Here is a 12,073-nt window from a genome sequence, read left to right on the forward strand (position 1 = left end):
CCACAACTAAGTCAGTCACTTCTCTGACACAGTTGCACTGGCTAGGAAGGCCACACCACCTTATAAACTCCATCTGAGAGGGGAACAGACAGAATTCACCCAACTTGGTGCCCCATAGGAATTCTTCCAGCTGTCTCTGAGACTAGAGGCATGGGAAGGTGAGGTTAAAGAGATCATACAAGAGTCTTAATTGAAAAAGAGTGAAATTAATTATACCACACTTACTGTGCCCTTAGCAGAAAACTGTGACACTGTTGGAACTCTGCTTGGGCTACTCATGCAGGCACATCAGATTTCATTAGCACCCAGCTTGTCCTAACTAGATTTTTGAAAACAGTAATAATAAGTTTTATTTCTATGTTGCAGTAGCCTTCACAAACCATTTTTCAAAATATACGGATTCAGAGCTGGAAAGATGGCTCAATGGATAGAGCACTTAACATGCAAGTATGAGGATGCCAGATAGAAACCCCAGCACTCACATAGAAGGCAGGTGGCGTGCCAGCCAGACACAAGCAAGCTGGATAGCTAAACTAGCCAAATTAGCAAGCTCCCAGTGTCAGCAAGAGACCCTGCCTCAGTCAAATCAGTTGGACAGCAAAGGAGACACATAACATTAACCTGTAGTCTCACATGCACACCCAGTATCACCACCTGCTATTTGTATACATTAGTACACACGTACAAACACATATAAATGCACACACATGCACACACACTACACGTACATATGCATACAAATAAAAATATAGATTCTTGTTTCCCATTCAACAGATTAAAAAAAATCATTCACTTCACTGCAATATAACATTGAGTTCAAGTACAGTATCTGAAGCTACCGCTGAAATTTATAACTTAAGTACATCTTGATGCCACAGAATTTGTAATTTGATTGCTAGAAGTTCCCGTGAGCATATTAGAATAGAACCTTTCTCTTTCCTCTGAAATCAAAGGCATGTGCAGTACAGGGAGGGCAGCTTGTTAGACGCCATGTGAGAAGCCTTGCACCCTATTATTCTCTCTTCTCTGTGGATGGTTTTCTTTTTCTTTTTTTTTTTTTTTTAAGAAAAGATATTTATTATTTAAGTGGATGGTTTTCAAATGTATCAGGTTTGGTCTCGTGCATTCCACATGTGAATGTGGCAAAGCTCAGACAGAAGCACATTATTTTGGATTGGAATGATGTGGATCTGAGAAAGAGAGGAGTCTTGTGTGACATAGAGGAACTAGGACAGTGTGAAGACAGAACTTGGATATGGAAGCCCTTGGCATTCTCCCCAGGGGATATCATGCTGCCTCCTTGTTTTAACTTGAGACTTTCTGGTTGTGAACCATGCTGAAGCAGCCAATAGAGGAGGCTCCCATTATCTGTGGTTTACTTTCTTAGAAGGATTTAGACTTTGTGTCTATTTATCTAGTGTTTGTAACCTAGCAGGGATACAAAGGTCCATATTCGATTTCAAGAGTCCCCAGATCTTTTTCCAGTATCTGCCAGTGGCTAAGGAGAATGTTTAGCAAGTATATCCTAAAGAATTTTTCTACTGGTAGAGTATGCAGCATGGTCCTGGGGATGGAGCTGAATGGGAAAAAGTGCTTACACTGTAAGAACGAGGAGCCGAGTTTGAATCCCAAGTGTAAAATACTAAGCATTGTCACATGTATCTGTAACCCTCACACAGGGAGACTGGGGAGTTAATACAGACAGATTCCTAGGGTTCATTGGTCAGCCAGCTAAGTTAGAGACCTTGGACTTAAGATAGCAGGGTGAAGGGTGAGAAAAATACACACACACACACACACATGTATATGCACATGTATGTATGTATATGTGTATACATATGCATATGTATGCATGTATATGAATGTAATTTTTTAAATTATGGAAAATTATACTATGGGTTCCAGCATTTCTAGAATCCTAACATTCTCCTCTTCTCTGCTCACTCATCCAAGTGGTTCATGTCTAGAAAGCAGACACAGTCTTTCTTACCATGAGGGGAAAAGGTAAACAACTATATAGAAAAGTAAAAGAAATGATCAGTGAATCACAGAAATGTGACACTAAGGATAGACTGGATGGAAAGATGATATGATTCTAGAATCCATGAAAAAACAGTGGAAGGCTTTAAGCAGAATAATGAGGAGATACAATTTATACAGATTTACATTTAATTCAGTAGAGAAATGAATGGATGAATTAAAATCAAAGGATGCATGGACAGATTACATGGCCCTTTCAACTGTAAATGTCTTTCAATTTGAATGGATTCGAGTTGGGCAAGGTTGCTGAGTTTGATCTTGTTTAGCACTGGTTACTGTCTTCTGCAGCAATGCAGTATGTGGACTGCAGTGAGTATGCATCATATTTCTCCAGATTGCTTCTTTGTTGGCATTGGGGCCAGGAGAATCTTGTAGTCTGATTATGTCTTGTCCAGTTTTACCAGAAATGGCAGTGTAAAAGCTAATCTCATCCCAGATCAGACACTAAGCCATATTGTCCTCACTCTGCGGGTGTCCCTCGGAACTGCTGCTCTTTGTTCCCTCTGAGGACATTGGGGTGTCTACGTGCCTGGCATGCCTGCTGAAGGAGTGAGTACTGCTCAAGTCCTCAGTTTTCCCTAATAACCTTGTGTCTAAACTGTCCTGTCTCACAAGGGCGTGGTTAGAAATTAGCATTTGAAAGAAGCTTCCTTGCTCTCGGTTAGAGCTGACCTGGTCCCTTTTCCTCAGTGGAAATGAAATTTATTAATCATCATAAAACCATGGTATTCTGAAGGTAGAGGTCACCCTGAAGAGAACCAGAGCCTTCTCATTTGGGAGGAATAGTTTGAGTCTGCTGGATTTTCTTTAGCCTTGGAAGAGAATGTTGCCAAACTATTACCTTGAGGTTTCTACAAAGGTTGAAGCTATGCCCAAGCATTAAAGCCCCGAAATGATGAGAGCAGCCTGGAGGCTGGAGTCCTGCTTTCATGCAGCTCAGCCAGTCTGCAGGAAAAGCAGACTCGTAGGTGGAGGTACAGAGCCACATATGTGCCTGTCTCCAGTGCCATAGGTGGAGGTACAGAGCCACATATGTGCCTGTCTCCAGTGCCATCCCTCAGGACATTCCACACCTTTGTTGCTGTTGTTGTTGTTTTGAGGGTTTTTTTGTTTGTATTTTTTTTATGATTTCTCGCTGGCTCCAGAACTTGTCAAGTAATTTAAGCTGGCTGAGCATCGAGCCTCAGGGACCCACTGCTCTCTCCATTCCCAGTGTCAGCATACTTAGTGTTTTTGAAAATATGTTTTTGGGGACTCTAACTCAGGTCCTCATGTTTCCAAACTAAGCACTTGACTTATTCTGCTCTCCCCACAACTGAAACTGAAAGCTGTTGCCACCGTCAAACTATTCTCAAAATAAAAAACAAATTGTCCTAAAAGTCCATCTTCACACTCACTCCAGAACTCTGTGGGCTACCGCTGAACATATCTATGCCCTGGGATTCTTCTTCAAGTCTTCTGTTAGTGTAACCAGATTTGCCAGGTGACATATTAAGAAGCAAAATAAATCAATAAGATCAAACCACATGCCATTGTCACGTTCCTCACCCTCGTGCCTTGATCTTGCATCTACTACTCCTTATAGCAGGTGGGCTCTCTAAGGAAATTTTTATTTTTAATGAACAAAAGTTTTAAATGAAAGAGAGAGGAACTTGAACTGACCACTTGTTAGCTCCAAAGAGAAGTGTGCATCTGAAGAGAAGGTTTCTTTGCAGCAATGCTGCTGAGGACCAATGAGCCCTGGCTGGCTGCTGGAGATTGGACTGGATGATGTCAGCTCTTTGGCCTTGGAATGTGCAGGAAGGGTGTGACTGTTAGAGAGTGTTCATAGGATGTCCCTGGTGAAGTTGGAATCATCTGTTGTTTTGTCTACCTGGGGTCTCACTGGGAGTCTGAAACTTAACAGGTCCTTCACTCAGTTTACTTCCCCATGATCTGCTGTGTAAACAACCAAGTCAACCAACTGGATAGGTTCTCATCCAGTAACCAGGAAAGCAAGGACTTATGGCTTGACCATATTCCCCTTAGACAATGAGTCCTGCCCCGGTGTCTTGCGTCAACTCCTGGTTTTCATAGACTCAGAGAGGAATGCCTAGAAGGAAAATATGGAAAAGATAAAGAGTGCTCAACTTGCATATCAAGGGATCAACAATGAATCTCCTCTGGTTGATAGTGTAAATGAACTCATTCTTATTTTAAAAAAGAAAAGTGGGTCTGGGGCATCCTTCATCCTCCAGTTGCTCTGAGTCTTGTTTGCTAGTGCAGCTTAGCCACGCCCACCCCAGCTCCAGCACTTGGCTCTCTAACTAAAGGAAGCTGTTTCAACTGGGTACTTAATCTTCCACCTCACAGGAAAGTCCTTAACTGGCATTGGTATCACTTGGGCATTAATTAGCTTACTGACTTGCCTCCTTGGAGAGACCAGCTCTAAAATGCAACAGCAGAATCAGATGAAAGCTGGTCTCCAGCAGTTTCCCTACTTCCATCTTTTCTCTTGCTATGCCTGCCTCTTTTTTTTCTCTAGAGAACATGCTTTCCACAAACCACTTGTGTTAGAGTCCCCATGTCACACACACCTTCCATTGACCTTTTCTTAAGACAGCATCTGAACATTGATCAGTATCAAAATCTCACTGTTTAAATCATCTCCAGAAAGGTGTTTGGGGATGGATGTCAAACAAGCAAGGGCATGTAATATTACAGATCAAGTGTGCACATTGCCCTGCAAGGCATTCCTGCTCCAAATGTTCAGAGCTATCACAAGATAGATGCATGAGATTCTAGGATACTAAGATCGAAACCAAACCAAACTATGATTTCTGAGTATGACCCAGGGGCCCCACAAACCCTTCACACTGTCTTATCTAAGTATAGCTGTTCCTTCCAATCTGAAGTGTTGGGCAAGAGCTGCCCAGAAAAATCACTGAACCCTTTCTGACGTAACTGATCTCATTCACTTAGTGACAATCAAATCAGATAAAAAGTCATCTAGCTCGTCTGCTCTTGAGCACTAAATTCTGTTTAGGACACTGAGATTCCCAAGTCCAGTCCCTCCACTGTTTGCTTCCTGCCTGCCTCAGAGTATGAAGTAGCAACATCATAGTAGAAGAGAATGTGTATGTGTGTGTGTGTGTGTGTGTGTGAGAGAGAGAGAGAGAGAGAGAGAGAGTGTGTGTGTGTGTGTGCATGTGAGTATGAGTGAGTGAGTGTGTGTGTGTTTGGGTGTGTCTATGTTTATAGTTATATGCCACATCTGTGGAGTGGTCCCCTGAGACTTTTTACCACCAAGGTTTTCATTTTTGTGTAAATGTACTTTGTGATGTTTCAAAGACAAAATTGCACAATGATGGCCTTCTCAGAATGGGTCCCCATCATGAACTTGAACATGACTATATATGGAATATATGACCTGCTGTGTTAGATGGACTACCTCACTCCGTCTGAGCTTCTTCATATCCTGCAGTGGAGAGGAGCTGTTTCACGTTTTAGGATGAGGACAACTCCTCCATGCTGTCTTTGTTCTCTGTCTCTCATTGCTGGAGTTATCGAAGTGTAATCACGGTACATCAGTGTACATCAGAGTACATCACAGACCAATCTCACCTCTTCTTCTCTTTGCAGTTACGGACGAGTTTATGCTGCCGACCCCTACCACCACACACTTGCTCCAGCCCCCACCTACGGCGTTGGTGCCATGGTGAGTAGCAGCTCCTCCTTGTCCTCTGCTTCTCCTGCCTCATCCCTGCCCCCACCCCAGCTGGGGCCTCAGGATGGACTGATGGCTGAAGTCCTCTCACTTTCCCTTAATTGAATTTGTCTCTTGTGCTAACAGCAGCTAAAATGCCACATTAATCCTCCCAGTAAACTTGATAAATGTCTTAATTTCTTGGCAATGTAGTGCATGTAAGTTATTATATTTCTAATTTTGCAAGTCTCACCTAGCGAGCACTTACCTTAATGGAATAATTAGTCATTTTGATAATTAAATCCATCACTAACGGAATGCAGTGTCAATGCAGAACTTTTTTTTTTCTTTTTTTTCCCTTCCCTCCCGTGCTGCTCTGCTCATTCACATAGCCCCAAGGTTCCAGCCCCAGCACAGACTTCAGAGGAGCTAAGCTGCAGACTTCCAGGCCTCTGCTGTCAGGCAGCTGAGCATCTGCCTGCCTCTCCTCCCCTTTTACAATTCATGTTTAAAGTCATAGTCGCCCAGGAGAGAAAGTAGACAGAGGGGCACACTTTGTGTGTGTGCCTAGTACATAAGAAATTAAGGAATCAGATGGCTTTGGGGGGTCTTGTTTTTTGTTGGTTTTTTTTTGTTTGTTTGTTTTGTTTTGTTTTTCTTTTCTTCTTCTTGGAGGGTGGGAAGTCTCATTTTTTTTTTTTGTTTTGTTTTGGGAAGGGAAATGGGAGGGCAAAAGTGGGGAGGGGTCAAGGGTAGGGTGGATTTGCCTATACTTGTTCAAACTTCTATGCACTAACACTCTTGAGTCCAGTAAGACATGTCCATTGTGTGAGAGCACATGCGATCAATACAACGCCTTGGCATGCAGTCTTCTGCTTGAGTTGAGAATCTTAGCCCTCTCCCTGAAACTCAGTCCCATGGGCATTCATTGGAATGGCCAATAATCGCAGCAAAGAGAAATGCTTAAGTGTTGTAGGAAGCAGTTCCCTGCACCCTGGGTCATAGAAACCCAAGCAGGCATAGAAGAGCCTACTGTTCTACATAAGCTTAATCACACCCAGCAGAGATCCTGTCCCACCCCCACTGCAGCATCAGAGTCAGTAAGTTGCCTAGCCAAAGCTAGAAGCAGGCCTTTATTCTTATTTCACGGTAACATCCAGCAACCCCACTCTAAGACCTAGGCCACTTAAGGAAAGGGGTGGGAAACAATCCTGATCCCTTTATTCAATACATTGTCTAGAGCCACCTTTGACTATACACAGAGCTTCTCCCAGTGCAACATCATATCAGTTAGTCCACTCATCAAAGAAACAAACCAGTAAAATGAACTGGTTCCTATCCATCCACTTTTCCATTTGAAAACTGGAAGCCTCGTAGCTGGTAGGTAAGACCAGCTGATCCAATTCAGTTTCCTGGGATTATTAGTTTTGTTTTTTGTTTTTTGTTTTTTTTTTTTCATAAAGAGTTGCAGGAGGAGGTCAGGAGTGACCACCATTAACTTTCTGACAAGGTCTGGGATGGGGAAGGGGGTGCCCTCTAATTTGGTTGGTTTTGAGTGTCTACTTTTTTTTTTTTTTACATTAGTCTTTTTGATGATCCACATGTTACAAAAGGCAACATGTAAAAAAACACACCCCTCAAATTGCTTTGTTTCAGAATGCTTTTGCGCCCTTGACCGATGCCAAGACTAGGAGCCATGCTGATGATGTGGGTCTCGTTCTTTCTTCATTGCAGGCTAGTATATACCGAGGGGGATACAACCGTTTTGCTCCATATTAAATGATAAAACCATTAAACAAACAAACAAATAAACAAACAAACGAACAAAAAAACCCAACCTTCCAATGTGGGGAGAGAGGAAGCTTTCCGAGGCCTGAGTGTTGCATCACATGCAGTAGGACATCATGTTAGCAACTCAAAGAAACAACTAAAAATCAAAAACATAAAAAAAGAGGAAAAATTACATTTTTTATCTTATACCTCAGATATTTTGTTCTGTGTATTTTAATATTGTGGGTCTTTGGTTTCTGAAGGTTTTTGTAGTTCAGTTGGCTGTAGGAGTTTTTGTGGTTGATCTAGAGAGAGGCTAGATATGAATAAAAACTGATTTAGGGCCATATCCAGAGTGCTATATTATGTAAATGAATTCTATATGCCGAACATGAAGCTACTGGGGTTAAGCTGTTTGGGAAGACTGGAAACGGCAAGTCATTCTTTCTGCATCCACATTATTTTATTCTGTGAAAGGGGAGGCTGGGGCGGGCTTAGGGGTTTGGGACTGGGGTTTGGCTGAAAGGAAAAAAAGAAAATATATATATATATAAATAAATACATATATATAGTAACTGATGAATCTAAATGACCCACTGCACCAACTATCATAAATCTATGGTTCTAAGTTACTCCTGGCAAAGTCAAGCCAAAGGCTGTGTTAAGAATCCGCTTCTCATAGCACGGAGATTGCAGTTGAAGGAAGGAAGCTGTGTCGGCCAGTCCACCCTCTTATCATTCCACCTGCAGTACTCAGCTTCTTACCTACCCACTAGTTATTTAAGCAAAGGCTACTAGTTAGGCCATCAATAAGCATTCTTTTTATATTTCTTCCAGTATGAGAAATTATTGATATCACTGCTGACTTTTATATTACGGGAGGGAAAAATTAACATTAATAAAAAGGTGATTAAAAAAAGCACTGTTTCTATTTTTTTCTTTTTTTCCAAAAAAAGAAAGTAATAAAAACTTAAATTCTTTGTACCAGTTAAAAATATGTATAAAATTTACATCTGTGCAGTGGAGTTATGTTCTAGAACAGTCTCTGAGGCTTTAGTTTAGCTTAGTAGATTAACTGTTAGAGACAGACGTATAATTTTTATGGAATTACATGATAATCATATCTGGATTTATAGTCGCATTTTACAAGTATCGCAATCATTGAATAGAGATAATCATGGTATTTTCATCAGCTTGATACTTTTTGAAAACATGACTGCGCTGTGAGCAACTTGCAATTTTTCAGTCTGTGAGAGCCTGCCCCTCCCTCTCCCCAGTGCCCCAGGGTTATCATAAACTTCATTACTATCACCAAGGCCCAACAATTGTCAGAAGGAAGCAAACACAAGAAAAAAAACAAGAACTAGAACCTTCCCCTCCATCCCCTAAGAACAATATCTGCCCCATCCTTTTTCGGAGCAGGGCCAGAGCAACACAGCCGAAAAATTGCAACTTGTGATTTTCTTCTGTTTGAATCCCCCCATGTTGTCCTGTTTACAAGTTAACCTAAGTTGGGGTATCTGTCATGGGTCTTCCTGTTTTGTATTTAAATTCTAAAATATCAGCAAGCTGTTCCCTGAGTAGTGTTACTGCCTGTGTGTGCGGTGCCGGCCCCACGGCACGCACTTTAGTAAGTTATCAACTCACGCTGTGAACCTGCCAATCTGCTGTAACAACTCTGCTTTAAAATCAAAACCAAACAAAACTTTAAAAAGAAAAAAAAAAGTGTTTGTGATCCAGCTTTTCCTCGTCATCCTACGTGCATGCCCGTAAGATCGGTTGGATATTAAACCATCAATAAAGTTTCATGAGATTTGAAAACCAAGTTTTTGTAGCTTCGCTATCTAAGACAGGTGATCATGGTTTGGGAGAGAAAGAAAAGCAAAGGGCGAGGAGGGGAAGGGAGAAAAATGCTGAACTGGTGAGAAGAGAAACTGGTCTTCTTTCACCAGACCCCTTTGAGTAGGGAGAGACGGGTCCAGAGGGAACCGTTTGACAACATCACGTTCCCACTTCCCTGGCCTGCTCCATCATGCACCTGGTTGATGTTATCCAAGGCAACAATTTATCTTGATGCTGTAGCATTCAACCCCAGATGGGGTCAAGATAGTAATAGAAAAAGGGGCTGCAAAAAGATCAACAGACTCCTCCCAGTCGCCCCAGATTTTCAAGCCCAGAACCTGCATTGTGTATGAAATCACAAACATGGAATTCTTACTGTGCTGGCTAAAGTAAAACTCATTTGCGGTTTTGATTTCCATCAATGAACTGTACTTTCCCCTATGATCATATGTAGTTTTAATAAAAATCATTTAGAGCAAGTGGGTGCCAACCGGTGTCGCAGAACCTTTTGTCTAGGCACTCCACTGAGCTGCCGATAAGTCGTTTTAAACTGTCATGTCAGAGGTGTAAACAAACATTTTGGATTTTTTAAAACAACAGTATTTATTTGGAATGTTTTCATTTATCTAAATAACTATTGCTATTATGAATTATGGAAAAAAAAGATTAATGTGGCATATAGTGACTTCTTAACACACATCACTCAATCTGCAAACCCAGAAAATGTGTATATCTGTCTTTAGAAATTAGTGTTTATATCACTTACAGTGGTTTGTGAATAAAGAAAACTGGTTTGTAATATCAAAAAAATAAAAGCTTAGTCTGAAAAGGTACCTGTAAGTTGGTGTTCTGAGTTCTTCTGCCTCTGTGGATTTCTTTATGGGGTCTATTTTACACACGTGTGTGCGTGTGCACACACACACAAACACACACACTGCACTATCATTTCTATAACATGTGTCTTAGGTAGGGTTTCTATTACTGTGGAGAGACATCATGACTACAACAACTCTTATAAAAGAAACGATTTCATTGAAGCTGGCTTACAGTTTTGGAGGTTCAATCCATTTTCATTATGGTAGGAAACAGCAGCAAGATACCAGACAAGGTGCTGGAGAAGATGCTGAGAGTTCTACATTTTGATCCACAGGCCTCAGAAAGAGACTATCACACTAGGCCTAGCTTGAGTATATGAGACCTCAAAGCCCACCTCCAACAAGGCCACACCTAACCAAATAAGGCCTAATAGTTCCCTGTGGGTCAAGCATTCAAACACATGAGTCTATGGACACCATTCCTGTTCAAACCACCACAACGTTGCTTGCAGCAACACTTCAAGAATGATAGGCTAATATCAGAGACAGGTAAAAGTACAGAGGTGCAAAGAATGCTAGTTCATCTAAGATCAAATTGCCAGGCATGGGGAATGTTTCCATCTGGCCAACCAGAACTTGACAAGCAAGATCGCCCCCCCCCCAGTATGGCTGCTGAATACCTTTGGTTTTTCACCCTCTTTCTGTATCAAAGATTGTCTTAATAGCATTGAATTCTGAAGACTGGAAGTACAGCTGATTTAGTAAAGTACTTACTGTGCAAGCCTGGAGACCTGAGTTCAGATCGCTACCACCCACATAAAAAGATGGGTGTGGTGGAGTTAGAAGTAGGAGGCTTCCTAAGGCTCAACAGCCACTTAGTCTTGCTGAATTGGTGAGTTGGAGGTTCATTGAGAGACCCTATAATGCAAATCCTCTGTCTGCTTCCTGGGATGGAGACTTTGTAAAAACTCAGTACTTTGGATGAGCACTTCATGGCCCAATGCATATACACAATCTGGCACACAAGCAAAAGCCCTGCCATGCTAGGACATTATCATACCAACAGGAAGCTCATAGACTTCCTCTCTAAATTCCATCTGGGGAGCTGAGCATGGGGTAAATTGTTCTACCACTTGAGTGGCAGCACTTCCACAACAAAGAACCATCGTTGTCCAGAAGTTACCGTCTGCCAGGAGTCACAGGGAGCCTGGGATTCACTTTCTTGCAGGCCCAGACTGGAGAACATATGTTCTGTACTCACATGAGCATGTCGGTGGAAACTGTGTGGGCATATGAACACAAGCACACCACATGTACCTACATAGGAAGTGTGCTTTTAACCTTCCTCTCCACAGCCATGGTTACTTTCATCAGTAATGAAGTAAAAACTAAATATGAAATATCCCCACACCAGGAGAGAAGATACATTTTCTTTTTTAAAAATTGGATATTTCCTATTTTCAAATGTTTTCCCCTTTCCAGGTTTCCCCTTTGAGAATCCCCTATCCCCCATCCCAACTCTATGAGCCCCGCCCCCCCCTACTCCTGTCCTCCTGCCCTGGCATTCCCCTACACTGGGGAATTGAATACACTCAGGCCCAAGGTCCTCTCCTCCCACTCAGATCCAAGAAGGCCATCCTCTGCCACATACATGGGTAGCACCATGGGTATTCTTTGGTTGGTGGTCCAGTTCCAGGGAGCTCTAGGGGGTCTGGCCTTTTGACACTGTTGCTCCTTCCATGGAGCTGCAAACCCACTCAGCTCCTTCAGTCCCTTCTCTAACTCCTCCATCTGGGACCCCTGAGCTGAGTCCAATGGTTGGCTGTGAGCTTCCGCCTCTGTATGTCAGGCTCTGGCAGAGCCGCTCAGGAGACAGCCATATCAGGCTTCCATCAGCAAGCACTTCCCAGCATTCACAATA

At 42.3% G+C, this 12,073-nt stretch overlaps 1 protein-coding gene across 22 annotated transcripts in view; it reads left to right on the top strand.

The window, feature by feature from the left end:
* Rbfox1 (RNA binding fox-1 homolog 1) overlaps window positions 1–10,170 on the top strand; it is a 1,640,850-nt gene extending 1,630,680 nt beyond the window's left edge. For 12 of the 22 annotated variants that reach the window (XM_029470798.1, XM_029470797.1, XM_029470803.1 and 9 more), the window contains 2 exons: window positions 5,662–5,737; window positions 7,382–9,931. In XM_029470798.1, the coding sequence (XP_029326658.1) occupies window positions 5,662–5,737; window positions 7,382–7,504 (199 nt within the window). In that variant the 3' untranslated portion in view covers window positions 7,505–9,931. Of the gene's footprint in view, window positions 1–5,661; window positions 5,738–6,117 lie in introns of all 22 variants that reach the window. The other 10 variants (XM_029470804.1, XM_029470786.1, XM_029470792.1 and 7 more) reach the window with 3 other exon arrangements.
* The last annotated feature ends 1,903 nt before the right edge of the window (window positions 10,171–12,073 follow it).

Source organism: Mus caroli, chromosome 16 (genome assembly GCF_900094665.2).
Source record: "Mus caroli chromosome 16, CAROLI_EIJ_v1.1, whole genome shotgun sequence".
NCBI classification, from domain to species: domain Eukaryota; kingdom Metazoa; phylum Chordata; class Mammalia; order Rodentia; family Muridae; genus Mus; species Mus caroli.